The 18,673-nt window shown below is 40.1% G+C and overlaps 1 protein-coding gene across 1 annotated transcript in view; it reads right to left on the minus strand.

Moving 5' to 3' along the window:
* The window catches only part of mcama (melanoma cell adhesion molecule a), a 90,017-nt gene that overhangs the window by 21,407 nt on the left and 49,937 nt on the right, over positions 1-18,673 (minus strand). Inside the window, exons 2-7 of the mRNA XM_041801886.1 lie at positions 10,479-10,609; positions 7,398-7,626; positions 7,210-7,280; positions 6,975-7,062; positions 4,972-5,148; positions 1,589-1,716 (exon numbers count right to left, since the gene is read on the minus strand). Coding sequence (XP_041657820.1) covers positions 1,589-1,716; positions 4,972-5,148; positions 6,975-7,062; positions 7,210-7,280; positions 7,398-7,626; positions 10,479-10,609 — 824 coding nt within the window. The remainder of the gene's footprint in view (positions 1-1,588; positions 1,717-4,971; positions 5,149-6,974; positions 7,063-7,209; positions 7,281-7,397; positions 7,627-10,478; positions 10,610-18,673) is intronic.

Below are 18,673 nucleotides of genomic sequence, written 5' to 3' on the forward strand. Positions count from 1 at the left end.
ATGAGCTCTCACCAGCTCAAGGTCCTGCTGGTCAGTTGGTTGCATTAGTGTGTTTGTGAGAATGAAACATGCAGCAAACATGCAGCAGAAGAGAGAGGAGCAATGCAGCACTTGGCAATCCAGGTAGAGAAGCACACAAATTGATGCGGAACATGTTACAACTTGATTGTTTCACAGTGGTATTGCCGTAAACTTAAAAACAACATATCTGAAACTCAACACACAGACGCAGGATGTTTGTACTAAAGTAGCGCTGTAGAGTCTCTACTGCCCTCTGTCAAGCATCAACTTTTGCCGTCACTTTACTTCACTGGTCAGCAAATATGAGTAATAAGTCCATTTATCATCTTATTAAAATGTTAACATCAGCATTAGTGTCTGTTACAGACTGATAGGGAAGGGTATTGCCTGTTTTTTTTCTGACACCGGTACTAAATCAATATCAATATCAATATCAATAATAAATCACATAAATCCTATAACAATTTACTGCTTTTCATTTGGGGTGGCAGGGTATTGAAATGAAGTATCGATTTCTGTGTTGTAATTTGGTGTGGTAGGTATCAGATGCTTTGGAATTGGTATCATGTGGGTAACAGATTTCAATACTCATTCCCACATATCGATAGAGAGCAGGGGAGAGTAAAGACAATGTCTGCTGGTCATTAAGCCCCAAACAGCAGACTTTTGTCACAACCCTCAGTAAATAAATGCTGCATGATGTATGATATATGCTGATAGACCTATGCCTGGAACCACTGAGTCTTTTTAAAGGAGACTTTTAAAAACAGTGTTTAGAAGTTGATGGAGGAAAGAAGCCAGCAGGTGTTGTAGCTCTGCAAAATGCCATTTTTTGTCATTGCATGGGTCTGAACCATGACGTCTGGACTGTGGTGGTTCAGGACAAATACAATTATTATTACATCCTATCATCAGAGGATAATATGTCAACAAAAATGTCAATATAATTTTGGTCATAACAGTAACATTTCCCTGCTCCTTTCCGATCTTAAGATCTAGGGAATCTGGCCATAATTTTCAGTGTACACTTGGATGTGGTAGTGAGAAGCAGGTAGAACTTCAATCGACTTCAAATAGACTTCATCAAATCCTAAATGTTTAACCATAGCATCCTCACATGCTGACCTGAAAGATAATTGGTGTCAAGTATTGGTGATGGCCTTAGATAAGCAAGCAATTTCAGTAAAGGAAATGATGAAACACATTTTTTCATGGCACAGTTATGTTGTGGAGTCATGGTTTAACAACCACTAAGCTGTGACTGTCTACTTAGGAGAAGTTAAAATGGCAGTCAGCTGGGTTTTTGTATTGTCCACACATACAATGGATGTGTGTCTGACATGGGAACGAATGCTACCCATGAGCCCTGTCAGTGTGGCCTCCGGTCTCAGACCCTGGTCTAGATCTGCAGGGTCAGATCTGACAGAGCCTTCTCAGAGCATGCACACTCATGTCTACATGGGGCCCTGTGAGCTCTGCATATCAAAAACATTCCCTACATGTCTCCCGTGTGTCACCCTTTCTCTCTGGGGGACTTTTAGGGTGAGAAAAAGCCGTCCATTCTTACTTGTTCTCTGTTGAAAATGAACGACGGCGGGGGGTTGCCATCACCCTGGCAACGCAGCTCCACAGTATCCCCCTCTTTGACCAGGCCCTGGGGCGAGTCCTTCCACAGCTCCACCATGGTGGTGGGGTCTAGACACATACACACATACACAATCGAGTTAAGCAGGCTTAATCAGCAAGATACTAAAGTCACTTTAAAGACCATTTCCATAATGCTGACAGCACAAACTGAGTGACCGTGTAGGTTTTAGACAGCTGTTACACAGTAAAACAACAGACTCATATTGTGAAAGTTAAATTACCTCCTGTGTGATGGGATTTTTGGGTTGTATAGCATTACAAAATAAATAAATAAATAAAAATAAAAGGGTTTAAAGCAGTGGTTCTCAACTGGTTTTGCATCAGGACCCACCCATACCCACTTAATGACAAAAACTACCCAGAAATTTTCACAAATCTAAAATCATGATAAAATGTTTAAAATCAAAAACTGTAACCGAACGAACACATTTAGGCATATCCTTAAATATGAAAGAACCACTTTTTTTTGTCCCAGGCACACATCCATGTCCTGCTGAAAATACAATGCAATACAATACAATACAAGAACTTTATTTATCCCCTGAAGGGAAATTCAATCGTCTGGGAGTCTCATCTGTTTACTTTAGAATTATACAGTCTAATTTCTGATGGTATGAAAGATTTTCTAAATCTTTCTGTCCTGCAGCGCAGGGATAGGAGCCATCCACCACCGTTGTTTCTTTGCTCATTGAGGGAGATATGAAGTGGATGATCATTTTTTCTCTGAATGGCCTCCACCTTGCTCAGTGCGCGTCTCTCCACCTCATCCTCCAATGAGTTCAAGTCAATTCCGACCACAGAGCCAGCTTTTTTAACCAGTTTGTTCAAACGCCTTGCATCCTTGTGTTTTACACTGCCTCCCCAGCAGACTGCAGCATAAAACAGAACACTTGCCACTACAGACTGATAAAACATCTGCAGCATCTTACTGCAGATGTCTATTGACTGGAGTCTTCTAAGGCAAAAGAGGCAGCTCTGCCCCTTTTTGTAGATAAAGTCTATGTTTTTAGACGAGTCCAACTTATCATCCAGGTGTACACCTAAATATTTATACGATGTCACCACCTCGATGTCCACGCCACAAGTGTTCACTGACTGAAGAGGGGGTTTGGATCTGCGGAAATCTATGATCATTTCCTTTGTCTTTGAGGTGTTGAGTAGTGGTAGAGTAGTAGCCACAAAATGGCTTTGTGACCCACTTTTTGGTCCCAACCTACCAGTTGAAAACCAGGGGTTTAGAGAAATATGTTTTTAAGAAAAAGAATGAAAGACAAAATGTATGAAGATAAAGCTTTGCAGTTCAATATCATCTTGGTTTCTTTTGCAGTTTTAAAATAGACATTCCCTACAGTGCACTTAACAAAAAACCAAGAAGCAGACACTAAACTGCATGTTGCAGCGCACATGGAGAATAAAACCAAACCGCTGGTAATATGGATGAGAAAGTTTATCATCTGCCAGTAAGACAAAAAGCAAAAACACTGGATTTTGTTAGGTTTCTTCAACACCAGAAAGTCTGAAGCTGGAAATATCTAATCGAATATGCAAGCTGTGCAAAAGCAAGGTAAAATAAAGCAGCAACGCTAAACTTAATCTACAAATTTATACTGTTATGAATGTCTTGATTTGTCTGTAATTTGGTGATTTTCTTCCCACAAACCTGGTCACAATTCACCCTGCTCGTTTAGGGAAACTTGGTGCACCTGAGGTGGCTGGTCCCAGCTGACAGCTGTTGGTGATCAGCAGGGCTGGGAGGCTATATAGGGAGCAGGTTGCTGCTCAGTTCAGTTGGTTGTGTGTGTGAGGGTCAACACCATTAGTTGGCTCTCTTTTTATGTTTTGTTTGATTTAAAAAGAAAATTTGTTTTGAGTGCCTTTGTGTGTGTTTGGGAGAAAAACAAAAATGTTATTTTACCTTCCCCTTACTTGAATGACTACCTGTTTTTGTTTGTGGGTCATATTTTCAGTTCATCTATCATTTTGATAGACTTAGTGGGTGGCAGTGTGGAGACATAATCCCCTGCCACCTTTTAGAAACCAAGACCCATTTTGTTTGTTCATGCAGTTTTTGTTAGTTTCCCCTTTAGCAACCTTTGTTATAAAATTTGTTGTTTCTTGGTGGGGGAATGTAAAATTATGACATCAGTCTAGCAGTTAGCAACAGCTAGGCTTGCTACATCAGGTCAGTGTGTGCTGCCACATCCAGCACTGAAGGACAATCCAAATTTCTCTTTAACTTCTACACTGGATCAGAAGATCATAAGACAACAGAGAGGGCCATATCAGGTTTAAATGCATTATTGCAGTTGCATTTATTAATAGTTCAGTGATTATACTTTAAACACTTTAATTGACTTATTTGGTCTCTGAGGATCTGAAATTAAGTGTTTAAAAGGGAAGGATAATTAAAACTATGCCTGTGCTGATATCCTCTATGAACCAGAACAACTACCGCAGTGAATTCTGTGTGGGACATGTTTCTTTTCCAAAACCAACATATATTTCTATACATATTGTATCCTGACCCCTATTTCGTGACACACAACATATCGTGGCCCCTGTTTTATAATATGTATCTATAATGGCCTTATTGTATTATGGCATGAGTTGCAGACTCAACTAGCTACGAAAAAGTTTGTCATCGCAGCCAGACCTAATAGATTTGATGACTGTCGGTGGAAATTTTACTTCATGAACGTAAGACACTGGCCTTCAGTTTGAATCTGATTAATCTCAAGCTTAAACTTCTACTTTATGCTGACTTTTATCCTTTTACAGATATGACATAATGCTGTGATTACAATTTTAATGTTAGTATTAAAGTACTATTTCCAATTTAAATGCAAAAATAGCAGAGGTGATTTTGATCTAGCTGCAGGGTATGAGTAGGGACCAATAATGTTTTTAAGCAGTGTTGATGTATTTTAGCACATCTATTATGAAAAAAATATATATTTTAGTGATTTTTAATGTTTAACTTCATATCAAGTAAAGTCCAGGATTTACTACACTGAAATCTTTAAAAAATAGCAGGAATTTTGAAGCAAAAGAAAATGTCTAGTGTTTCAGAATCTTAAGGCCAAAGCTGAAAAGCACAGTAAGGGAAGACAGAAGCAAAATATGTTTCAAGCTTTATACTGTACATTATACTGTATATCTAGCCTCAAAGTAACAAGTTGTGAAAGGACAGGGGGACAATGTTCTCCACAAACTTATACTGGGGCCTAATGCTTTAAATGCTTAATGAAACTTTATCTGACTGGATCGTTTTACTAAAGTGTACATAGGCTCAGGGTTACTCACAGTGAACAGTGATGTTGATGCTGTTGGACTCCACTGTCCTGATGGCTCCAGGGACAAAGAAGCTGACCTCGCAGGAGAAATGAGCATCTTTGTCCTCTTTGACCACTCTGTACTCCAGTGTGCTCTGGAGTGAGAAGAAACCATTGGACTGCGAAACGAGGGTCCACACCTTTACATCTACAGTAATGGACAGGACAAAAGAGTTCAGGAACAATGCACCATAGACAACAACCATCATCATGCTTTAAAGCAATTTTTAAACTTTAGGGCCTGACAACAGCAAAGACGTACCAGTGTGTAACTTAGCAATAACTGTAATCGTGTATTAAACTCTGGACAAAGTCATCTGCCAAATAAAACTTACAGGATATAAGAAACAAAACAAAAATACTGTAGGGAGTTGTCTTTACTTGCCTCACATAATTCTAACACCAGCCCAACAGCTGCTTATGTTAACAGGCATTGCATTCCTTGGTTGCCCATTTTGGATGGCAACTGTTGAAGGAAGTGTAAGCATGCTAACATTTGCTAAGCACCTAATACACTGTCAAGACTACAGGATTTGTGGTTGTTTAAGTTACTGAACAACGCCCTGTGTTCATAGTGGGCTTTGTTAGGGCTGGCAGTGCTTGTTTTCAACCCACAACCAATGTAGTCCAACGTTCTAAGCGCTCAGGGTCCTGGGCAGAAAAAACGCTCTCAGCATCAGCTGTCTTTGTTGCAAGGTTTAAAGCACACTTGGTTGAAAAACGATTAACTTCTGGAACGGCGCTGTGCTCATCAATGTCACTTCTTCCTCAACTGCCAATCAAAATTAAGAAGGGGCAGGACTTCTGAAAATAACTGAAGAGAAACCGATCTGACTGTTTTCTGAGAGTGTTTTCAGGTCTGCAGCTGCTGCCTGTGTCAGGGTAGTTTGCTCTACATTGGTCTGTATGTCTTATGTGTGCTATTTTCTTGAAACCCAGAAATACGAAGCACACAGAGGTATTCTAAAACAACATATATCCCAAGCAACAGACCTTGTCTGGAACATACTTCCATGTTGCTCTCCTTACAATCTCATCTAAACAGATGTCATGAAAACTTTGGATTTTGGTTTAAACTTTACTGTTATCTGTTATTTATTAAAAATTTGGGTTTAAATAAATTCAATGGGACAGGACATCATGGGAGTTGTTCATAGAAAACATGCACAGACTCCAGTGGGGTTAGGCTGAATTTAACTGACTCTAAGAGAATGACAAAAGTTTTTGACTCATTACGAGTGCCTGTACTAAATTTAGATATTCATCTTTTTTTGTTTGTTTTAGTAAGGGCTGAATGATTTTGGAAAATAATCTATTGCAATTTTTTTTCTCCAATAATGCGATTGCAAATTGACATGCGATTATTCCTTAACTTTCTTTCATTCCTCACTGAGGGCTGGAAAAAGTCTTTAAAATGATCTGCTTATGATGATTTGGACTCGGGTTTTGTAATTCTCATATCTAATAAGAAAAAAAGCACAAAAATGAAGGTAGGATTTTTTTATACTATTCTAAGAAAAAAATGGCACTTGAATGATTGCATGATATGTCATGCATAAGCATCTCTGCTGCAAAAAAAGTTTAAAACTGCTACTTTGACAAAAATTTCAGGTCAAAGAAATATTGCACCTTCTGCGATTTCAAAATCGCAGCAGGCCATATTGTGATTTAATCTAATTTTTGATTATTTGCCCAGCCCTAGTTTTAGTACCCACTACAGTGATGGACCAACTGACTGCCCAGTTGCCCACTAAAAATTCCACAATCAAGCTTCTTGTTTGCAAATATCAGCATTTTCTGTTTTCAATAACATGCTGTTTCCCACAAAATTTTGATATAGCTGACAATCAGTGGATCAATTAGAAATAAAATGAGTCAAAATCATGATCCTGTTTTAAAATGGAAAATCATCTTAATATAGTGAGGTAGTCTTTGTAAGACAAAAACAAAGACCCATCTAGAGTTTGCACTTACATCCTTGTTCAGGTATCAGTGGCACGTTGTTCCTGTACCAGGTGATGTTAGGTTTAGGAAAGCTGTTCCGCGCTTCACATGATGCAATCTGCAGGGAAAGCCAAATAAGCAAATAGTTTTTATTTTCATTTCGGCTGGTGCAGCAGTAAATAAGGGAGAAACCACCAGCAGAACACAGCACTCCTCCAGATAACTGTATGTCTTGATGTCTGTGTCTAATTTTAAGTGAACCCACCTTTGATGGCACTTCCTTGGTCACAGATATTCCAGCCGGTACACCCTCGATCACTGGAGCCTCAGGAGGAGCTGGACCAGGAAAATACACACTTTGGTTATTTCATATCATGAAAAATAATTACACTGTTAAGACTTAAAATTTCTCTTTTTCCTGCCAATGATAAAGTGTTTTGTGGGCTTCCTTACCAAACACTCTGAGGTAGGTCTTTCCCTCAGCGTTCCCGGCTGCCATACCGTTAACCTGACAGAAGAATTCCCTCTCATCAGAGAGCTGAATATTCCGGATGGTGAGTTGAGTCCCGTGCTCGTCTTTAGTCATGTTGATGCGACCGGTGTATTCTGTATCGTCGTCAGCCATCCGTTCATTGCCACCAAGGTAGAAGATCCGAACACGTGAGCTGCTTTCTTTAACTCTCTGCAGAATGGCACATATTTTAAACATTTTGGAATTACTGGAAATAATTGGCTCTAACTTGCATGAATAAAGGATGTAATGTAAACAGGAAATTAAAAATCTGACATGAACTTTGAGTCTCAAGGGCAAAGCAGTAATGTGCTTTTCTTCTCACGTTCCAACATGACTGTGACTGATTTGGCCATTTGTCTGTTATTCTAAAAACTTGTTCAAGCTCAGAAGTTGCTCTGATTAGCCACTGTCAGACAAAGCACCATTGTTATCCATCAATACATCAATACATTTGCCTGCAGAGCTCAATCAGACTGATCTTGGTACAATTTCTTGTTATCAGCACATTTGTAATGGTGTTGTCAGACACTTATTAATCTTTATCTCGCCTGTCTCTATCCCATTTTTCATTTTAGATCTGACATTCCCAGTCAAATCAGCTGTTGCCCTCATGGTGTGGGCATGCATTATATTTGACTTTTATGTTTTCCTTTTATATATATTAGATAGGACAGTGAATAGAACTGGGGACTGGGGAAAAAGAATAAAGAGAATGACATGCAGAAAAGGAGCCACAGATGAATTTGAACCCAGACCACCACAGACGCATCAAGGACAACAGAAATTGACATAACCACAAGCTTTAGCTTTTTTGCAACTCCCATTCACCTGATTCACATATTACAATCCTTCCACTCATGTCCACACATTCAATAAACCATCCAACCTAAAGCTTTCTAGTGAGCTGCTCTCCAACCTGCCTTTGCTTTGAACCCTGAATTTTGGCCTGCAAGCTTTAACCCATCTTAATTTTCTTGTAATATGTCACTGCTTTCCTTTGGCCTGCCTCATAACAAAAAATATTTCCCCTCCATTAAACCTTGAGCTTTTGGCTCTTGGTTGTTTAACAGAGCTCCTGGAATGGTGTCTACATGACTGTTGAAATAAGCGCCTCGCTCATTAAATATGTGGCAGCAGCTGAATGATGTAATGCCTCTGCTTGTTTTCCCTGGAAACCCTGGCACTTTAACACATACTGTAGCTTATATAGAATATAGAAGACATATGGAAGACTGAGGAAAAACTTGCTAGTGTTTTGTCAATCAGACACATTTTGTGTTGAATATCATCTGCTTGTTTGTCCGATTTTCAAATTCTGTTATAACAGCACTTATATATTCGGGCTTCATGAACCTTTTTGTGTGCAGGGTTAGCATGTTTTCCCAGTGCATGTGTGGGTTCCCTCTGGCTTCCTCTCAGTTTCTAAAGACATCCATGTTAGGTCAACTGGTTACTCTAAATTGCCTGTAGGCATATGGCAGAATAGCTTGGTTGTTTGTCTCTATATCTATTGGTGTCTCTATTGTTATACCTTTTGCAGTGACTTCACTATTACTTCTATTTTCATTCTCTGTACATTGTCTGTGTAAAGCATTGTACAACTGCTGTTGTAAAAAAGTGCCATAAAAATAATTTTTATTAACTTACTTTTGTTAGCCCCTTAATTAACTGGCTTTCTTTACCCTCTCACTGAATGACTGTTGGGATTGGCTCAGGCCCCACAAACTCACATGTTTAGATATGGTGTAGATAATGGACAGATATTTATGTTTTCTTTTTTTGGTACTCTCCATTTTGTCAGTTTTTTAATTTATAAAGACATAGGTGAAACACCAATTATACAGTTCTTCATGAGTCCATCTAAGTCCAAAGTCAAACAAAGATAGCGTTCCCGTCTTCTGCAGCAAAGTGAGTCCATTTGAGCCACGTCTCAACAAAATCTGCTCCTTTTTAGCTTTAGTGAAAAAGTTACATTTCCATAATGTATATTTTAGTTATGGTTTCCATCCATTCCTTGAGGTCTGGGGGCTCAGGTTCATACTATCTTCTTGTAATTGATTCTTTACAAGCCATATCAAGCAGTATCTTACACAAATACCAGTCTTTTTTAGAAACATTTGATATTTATGTTTTTATGTAAAAGTACACAGTTTTTGGCTGATATTCTACTTATTTTTATGTGTTCATATGGTGTGTATTTGTCACGTCAGGCTTCCTTTTACCTTTGAGTTTAGAATCCACATTGAGTCTAAAACTTTTCTTTTTTGTAAAACAAGGCGGGTTGAGCAACACAAGGCTCCATTGACAGTAAGGGCAGTACCTAAGTATGTCAGACACAGCATTGTACACATTACCAACACTAAAAGCTAGCAATGTTAATGCTTATAGCACAGCCTTCGAGCCACACACCTCCAGCTATATCTGTGATGGAGATGGCACAAAGAGTAAAAAACCTGCAGTGGGTCTGCTGTTGAAAATGTGCTCAGTGAGTAATAAAGTATGCTTAAAAATATTGATGACACTCAATGGGTTGCACCCCATGTACGCAGGCAACCTGAGTTTAAGTCTGGCCTGTGGCTTTTTCACGGCATGTCATTCCACAATCTTCCAACTCTGTTTCTGGCTCTATCCCTTGTTCTAGGCAAAAAGCCTTATTATAAAAGTTTAAAAAAGATTCTTTGGAAAGGCATAAAAATCCCCCAAATGTTTCACTGAAAGAGCATTTCAAGTGCAACTTTTATACACAGATTTTGTGGATCATATTTCTTTCTGAGATTGTCTTGAGGGTATCTAACCTGTGTTGTAAGTGGCCTGCTCATCTCTTTAGGCTGTCAACATGAAAGACTGAATGTATCTCAACACAATAATGCACGATACAAAAAGAGCCTAAACTGGGCTCATGGTTCCCTTACTCTGGTTCAAGTGACTAACTTCATGTACTCAGCTTTCTTTTTACATGTGTGGTTGGCTAGTTCCTGACTGGCAGCGTCAGTTTTCAGAGCAGGTCCAGCAGTACTCACCACAAACCACTGGATCATGACGAAGCTGGGCTCATTGTTGTCAGTGAAGCTGTACTGGCAGGGGATCTGTGCCATGTCATCCAGGTAAACCTCCATACTCTCATGCATAGTCACCTCCACTTTGGCCCACACTGAAAAACAGACATGCACAGAAATCAACTTCACACTCTCTGTAGGTACAGTGCCATGGAGCCATATTATCCTTGAGCCAGAAAACTATTGAATTCATTACAGAAATTGGCATCTACCCTGACCCTGCTCTGAATCTAATTGAAATACTGACCCTTAAACCTAATTCAATTCTAAGTGCATTGTGTTTGGCAGATGACTGACTGTGATCCCCGCCAACCTGGAACCAGCCTGCCATGTTAAGAGAACAAAGAAGAAAAGGCTTCTTGTCCACATGGCATAATTTTCATTCTCCTTCTGCCTGGCTGACTCTAGCCACAAAACCACATCTTGGCCAGAAAACCAGTTCCCTAGACATCATTTGGGGGAATGCAGGCATGAGAAGGCTAGCCAGTTTGACACTGGGCTGTTGATTCAGAGAGCCAAGAGCTTTTTCAGCCATGTTGGACTTGGCTGCAGTCACAGAGGGGGCCGCTCACTGTGACAAAGAGAAACAAGACAGCACAAAAAGACCATTTTCTGGTTTGAAGTTGTTATGCAAGATGGTGAAGGATACTTCCACTGCTCTCCTCTCCCTCTTACATGGTCAGGTGGCAGTGACATTGACTAATTTATCCTCTTTTCTTATCTCAACTGTTTGTGCTTAAAGTTGGCTTTTATTTTCGTTCTTTGTCTGCAGGACTTTTTGATCAGAAGTACCGAACAGAGACCAGGACTTCCGTTTTCAGTAACTTGGAAAAATTGGAAATAATTCATTGAACCAGTTCTTAAGATGTTCACTGCCATTTGATAAACAACTTTTAAAACCCAAGTCTATGGTTTGAGGGAAAGCTGTCTTATTTCTATAAATTTTGGAAGTTAAAAGAAAGTGACAGATTAAGTTACATAACAAGAAAACTTCTGCCCTTAGGGATTGTGTCCAGAGCCGTCTTTTATTGTGCTAGTAGTGCCCACGACCTCCATTTCAGAGCGCTTAAAGTTGTTAGGCTACAAAAGTTGACTTTAACTCCCCTGTTAGTATCTGTACAGTCTGTTTTATATAATTCCAGGAATTATTATTTTTTTTAACTCAAGGAAAAACACACAAAAAAAATTATGTAAAGGACTCCTATATAGGCATTAGTAGCAGCGTTGGACCTAAAAATTGAAAAGATGAGTTATAGTGCATTCAGAAAGCATTAATATACACTCAGTCCTCCATAATGAAAACAGAAATTTAAATGTTTTTCAAATTTATTAGAAATAACAAACCTAAATATTACATTGACACAAGTATTCAGACCCTTTGCAAAAACCCATGAAATTTAGCTCAGGTTCCTCCCATTTCTCTGGATCTTAGCTGAGATGTTTCTACACCTTGACTGAGGTCCACCTGTGGTAAATTAAACTGACTGGACATGATTTGGAAAGGCACACACCTCTCTGTAGAAGGCCTCACAGCTGACAGTGCATTCAGAGCAAAAAAAGCCACACAGTCAAAGGAACTGCTTGCAGAGCTCAGAGACAAGATTGGTGCAAGGCACAGATCTGGGCAAGGCAATCAAACCAAGCAATCAGGGGAGAAGCGAGGTCACCAAGAATGTGATGGTCACTCTGACTGAGCTCCAGAGATCCTGTGTGGAGATGGGACAAAGTTCCAGAAGGTAACCAACAATGCAGCCCTTCACCGATCCAGGCTTATGCAAAAACTTCAAATGGACACCAACTGGGCTTTCATGTGTTTTGCACTGAGGAGAGGCTTGCATCTAGCCATTCTGCCATAAAGCCCAGATCAGTGGAGGGCTGCAGCGATGGTTGTCCTTCTGAGACTTTGTCCCATCTCCACACAGGAGTTCTGGAGCTCAGTCAGAGTGATGATCAAGTTTTTGGTCACCGATAAACTGGCCAGAGGAGGGATGAAGAACATCTGATGAAAATAAAGCCAACTTTCAGAGTAATTTTAATAACAATTATGGTTTTATTAAGTACTCATATTTGTACTCAGTATAGGTGAGTACTCAAATGTAAGTACAACAATATTTGTTGACTCCTAGTCTTCATTTCTCTAGTTTCATCACATTGTGTGTTTGTTTGAGAGCCTATTAGTAGGGATGCACAATAATATCAGCATGAAATCACTATCGGCAAGTATGAACATTTCTGCGGATGTTCACAGCCGATCAGCTGTACATAATGGCAGGAAATATCATGTATCAACCTTAAATATCAGCAAAATTTAAAATGGGCCATCACATTTAGATGGTGGTCTGGGGCCCCACAGACCAAAAGGGGCCCACTGTGAGCCCTATGAACATTTTGAATGAAGCCTCAAATGTAAAACAACTACCAGAGAGAGACCCTGCTCCTGTCTCAACACTGTTTGGTGTTCTTTACAATAAAAAAGGTGTTTATCAGTATCAGCGGAAATTAATTTAGAAATATATCAGCAAAAAAACAATATCATGCATCCCTACCAGCATGGTATTTTAGTAGAAGTATGTCGCTTTCCACAACTAAGCCTATACAAAACACTAAGAGAAAACATTATGAAAAGGCCTGAGTGTTGATGTCTTGAAGCAACTTTAATGTGTTTATACAGAGGCCAAACTGTAATTGCATTGTCAGATGGCAGGAAAGCATAAATTTAAGGGTTAAAGTGACAAAAGAATTGCACAATCAGGGAAAAACTAGACAAATCTTGTTTTTTTTTTTGTCTTTACTTTAGAAAATCTTTGAATATCAAAGAAAAAAACAATTAGCAAAGGGCTGGACCTCAATGTCCTTGTATGTGTTTTCAGCGTTGGTTGAAACAGCCCAAGCATGAAAGGAGCTTTAAGAGTCCAGTTGCCACCCTGCTGCCCCCATTCAGCCGGCTGCTCCCCCATCATCCCCCGTCTCCCCCCACCGTCTCAGCACCAATCATTTCACAACTCATTTTTTTTCTTTTCTTCCCTCCCTCCTTTCTTGAGCCTATGCGCAGCCAACCATTCCTTTCAAGGAAACGGGCACACCATTGTTCCCCCACCTGGGTGGACCAGAACCCCCCTCATACACAGACACAGACCCACACAGCCAAAAGATGTTTTTTCATCCTTGAAATAAAGGTTAAAAACAGTTCATCATGTACTGAAGCTGCTGTTTATTGTGACAAAGATGACGTGAGAAAGCTCGGAGACAAGCAGCAGATTATGGAGGCTTGAGAACAAAATATGTCATAGAAGTCAGTGTAAAAAATGTTGTGTCTCTTTGGGGCCGTGCTGCTAACTTTTCAGCTAATCCGATTAGCACCAGGGGGCTGCCGGGGATTTAGCTTCCAAAGCCAACCTGGGACCGCTCTTATCTGTTCCTGTTGTGACTTTATGCTGCACGGACTTCAGCACAAACACACATGACCCATGATCTATGGACCCTGACAACCAAAACTGCTGCCTGCCTGGTGATGTCTGAGAGTCTGTGTGCATACATTTGTGGCTGTCTGCTGTCTGGGTCCAGATGATACTGAGCTAATTCATTCAGAAAAAAAGAAAAAAAACAGAGCACTCCAGAAAATTTGGACGTGTTGACAGGATCAGGCATGTAACTGGCAACAAGACCCAAAATGGCCTGTCGGAGGGGTGGACGACAGAGGGGGGTGGGGAGAGAGACTTTTACCAGCTCAGTCACAAACTCAGTTTCATTTCAAGGAGCACATTAACTTTTAGCTCAAGTTAAATGTGCAGCAACATTTTATACTTCTATGATAAGTTATTTTTAGTGTTTCAGTGCTATCTATTGTTTAATTCCTCCTTACATCCCCCTCTTCATCTGCCATCCATAAACTGATTTAAGTTCTGTCTTCTTGCCAGTAATCACAGCAGGACTGGGTATGGCATTGAAAAAAATTCAATCCTAGTGCCAATTTAATATGTTTTTGTGCCAATACCAAAATGTCTGCATCTTATATTATCAAGAAACATAGATCTCTGTTAAATCAAAGATAAAACCTCTCACATTTCAAATATTGATGTCTGAACAAAGGCTAAATAAATGCAAGATGAAGAAGAAAACAAGATGAGAAGTCTGAACAGGCATTTAATGTCAGCTTTTAGTACTTGCTATTTTTAGTCCAGCTTCTGACTCTAGGGATGTAGCATGCAGTGTCGATTGGTCCAGAATGATGTCTTTCAAAAACCATACTGCCTTGAACTTACGCACAGGCATTCATGTTAACCAGAGGATAAATCAAATGATTTTGGTTGACGCTTGAATTTCCCTGTAGGCCTATAAGCAAGTTAAACATTTACCTTTTCTGTACAATGATTTAGTGTCTACTTATTGAATCAAATTTTTATTAAGCATACCATTAGTGTGTATTATAGATGACTCAGTCTTGGGAGATAAATTGAACTGGTTCAGCTCAGAAGACACCTGCAGACCAAAGTTATTACTCTACACATCAATAGGAGGGGACCCACACCTGGATGTTTCTAGCAACTTATTTTAGGGATGCACAATATTATCGGTCTGGTATTGGCAGATATTAGCTTAAAAAGGCAAATATTGGTATCGGCAGATCTTAAAATGTCTGCTGATATTTAAATCCGATATTTTGCCTGTTTATTTCAGAATACATCAGCTGTACATTTTCTTTATATATACTAACAACAGACGTATGTCAGTTGAGGTCTTTTTCTTTATTTACCCTCAGTCTTTAAACTTTAAAGTGTTTTTAAGGACTTAAGTTTGTTTCCTTGGTCATCCTCAAACCTTAAAGTGTGTCCAATGGGAATAAAATTTCTTGTCTGAATGAATCTGTAAATATCGGGATGTTGGATATCGGCAAAAACCAATATCGTGCACCCCCAACTTATTTCTCTTATAAACTGTCAAATTGAGCAAATGTATTCCAAAAGGTTGTGATGTGCAAAAACAAAGCATGTGCAGCTGGCTTAATTGCTATTTTAATAAGTTTAACTCAAGTTTCAATATGCAAATCGACTTTTTCAAAGGCACTTCTGATGTGCATTATGCAACCAGCCTTAGGTCATTCTTGCAGGTTATTATTACTATGTTTGAGATGATTGTGGCAGACTGGTTTACATCTGGGCAGTAGAGCAGGGAGACCAGGCCCTTCAACTGGAGCTAGAGCTCTGACTGGTAGCAAGTGGCTGTGTTACAGCCTTGATACAACATGGCCTATGTATCCTTCTTTACACGTCCTTCTTAAGCGGTTGGTGCCTCAGCTTATTTTCACAGTAAACCTTTCATACAGATCTAACATTGTGCTATAAGTAAAATCATTATCTGTAACTTCATTGAAAGAAGTTGTCATGTGGCACCTTAAGACAAGGCATTTTAAAGGATTTATACAGACAGAATTAAGAGACTACAGAGAGACAAACAAATTAGTTTCCTGTCCTTTCCTATGTGACAAACAGACCGACACAATGCTCTCTCAATACTAATCAGACAATGACACATAATGCGGGGGATACTTCCAGGACAGCTTCTGCATACAGTCGCTCATTATGCCTGTAACACAGAGACAATACCCTTAGACACTAACTTAAGTGGTCACCATTATTGGCTTTCCCATTTGATTAGGGCTGTCAGCTTAGGGGTGCAGTAGATCTGCAGCTCCACCATAGATAAGAGTGCAAATCACCTCTGACACAACAAACCAGCCTCATTTACTGGGTCTAACCCTAATCCCTCACATGACTGCTGAGCCATGAAATGAGACTGAATGCTTCTGAGAAAATTAAAATGTCCTGAAATAAATGATCTATAAACTCTTGTGTTCGCTGGATCCAATCTGGTGTTTTTTGGGACAGTGTTAGAAAACAGTAAAGACAGATAATTTTCATTTTTGTACTGCTGTGACCAACAAAGCACAGTGTCTGGAGTTTAAACATAGAAATATGAGAAATACTGGATCAAACACAGCTGGACACACTAAATCTTGCATGTGTAATATTATACGTTTTATTACAAATATTCATCCTGGGCAAGAAAACCTCCTTTTCATGCTACTCATGTGGAAATGTAAGAGCAGGAAAGCATTTCAGACTTTTCCAGGACCTGCAGAGTCCCTGAATAAAAGTTGTGCAGACACTGAGTGCACCTCAGAGAGCAGAGGGTGTAAAAAGCTAGCATGTAAGTGTGGATGACAGGGAGGAGGATTTCTCAATACGTAACCCTAGTGTGGTGTCGAACACCTGGGGGACACTCTGCACTGCCTGACATCAAAGAGAGCGCCTCACACACAGTGAAAGCACACAGCCCTACAGTGGAGATGAGGGCTGCTTGTCCCACTGATGTGGCTGTGCTTTCAGAGGCAGCATCTGGCACAAATCTCCCAGCAGCCTGTTCCCTGGGTGACAGTCGGCGGCAGAGAAGGGTCCAGGCTTTATTCTCTAACATAGAGAGATAAGGAAGTGCTGCAAATCTCCTCAAAGGCACCTCTTCTTGCATCAGTGATCCCCCACGTTAATGCAGCAGAGCACATCACAGCTCCAGCTCTGGACCTCGCACAGGGCTCTGCTGAAGAGGACTCGTTCAGGTTAAGACTTGAGGAAATCTACCGGCCTGATACTGACTTTATTTACAAGAATGTAGCTTGAGTGAAGTTAATAATGTTGGTTTTGTATGATTATACTTAAGTTTTCTGGCTGCACAGATGACTTCTCATGGCAAGTGTCAGCACAAAACTTTAGACTGCAGAGGAAATACACACAAAAGTCACATTACAGGTGACAATGTGCTAGATCTCTATTTAAGCTGTGTGATGAATGCAGCATTATCTGTCCCTGTCCTCCTGCTGAGTTCTCCCTTCAGCCATTCCTCTGTCGTTCTATTTTCTCTTATGCTCTCTTTCCAATTTTTCATGAGTAATGTAGGCTCCAGCAACTGTTGTCTGTATGGAGGTTAGTTTTGGGCCAGGAGCTTGAAAAATTAGTTTTAGCATCATCACTACTTGGAGCTTGCACATGTGAAGACTCAGTCTGCTGAAGGTGGCAGTGCAGTTTTGCGTGTGATGGCCATGTGGTAGGGGAGTTAAAGATTCAAGACCTTTGTATGGCTGGTGGTGCGAGCTAGCATCACCTCCTGGAGGTGTCATGGGACTTATTGGAAGAAACACCTGTAAGGGAGGTTCCCACTTGACAACCCCTGACTTGTCCTGGCTCATGCTGCCCATCAGTCTTGGGGGAGCTTGCATGGAGTGACCTGGAACTTGCATTATGGAGCCTGGATCTCTTTGGTGTTGCAAAGGTGTGGCAATTTAAAGCCATGGGGTTGTTCATGTAACTTGTCAGTAGCTCATAGGGATATTAGGTGAGATTAGAGGTTACTTTACAGAGCAATTATGTTGTTATTAAGCCAGGCATATACTGCGATTTTCAGCCGAATCAGACATGAATTTTGAGTTGCACCACTCCCTTGGAAGTCAGGCTGACTTTCAGCCTGATTATGTGTTGTTGTTATTTGTTGTGCAGTGTATGGGGCAATATGACCACCAACCATGGCCCAACCAACTGCTCTTGACTGTCCCTGGCATGTTTGATATTTCGGTTGTACAACACTCACTCACTCGCACAGTGAGAGCAGAAACAAGCAGAACACCCAACTTTGGTCCATTTTCTTACTTTGTAAACTGTTGGGGAGCGACCGAGATGAACGCATAAACATAAATCAATGAATGCTAATCACAGAGTCACCTGCCTGCTATTTAAGTCCTTTATTTCTTGTATTTTCTAATCTCAAGCACCATCTACAGAAACTACAGAATAGCAACTGCACCTTGAAATGAAATTTAAGACTTCCACTGTTAGCTAATTTTCCATGCACAGCTTTGATCTGTAATTTGTCCAATTTAAGCAAGAGCAGAAAAAGCTGTCTTGGTGGCAAAAGGAAGAATCTGGAATTTTATGGGTGAACTCATCACATTTTCCTCTTTGGTTTTGTAAATGTGATGTCTGGTGGAGACTGATTGTTAGCCCTCTGTTTACTTGGCAAGAACGCTCAAGATCTTTGTAGCAGGGCTAAACATTGTGCGTTGGCTTTATTATGTCTTGTTGTGCCCCTGCCATACCTTAAGACCCCACCTA

The sequence above is a fragment of the Cheilinus undulatus genome, linkage group 12 (assembly GCF_018320785.1).
Source record: "Cheilinus undulatus linkage group 12, ASM1832078v1, whole genome shotgun sequence".
NCBI classification, from domain to species: domain Eukaryota; kingdom Metazoa; phylum Chordata; class Actinopteri; order Labriformes; family Labridae; genus Cheilinus; species Cheilinus undulatus.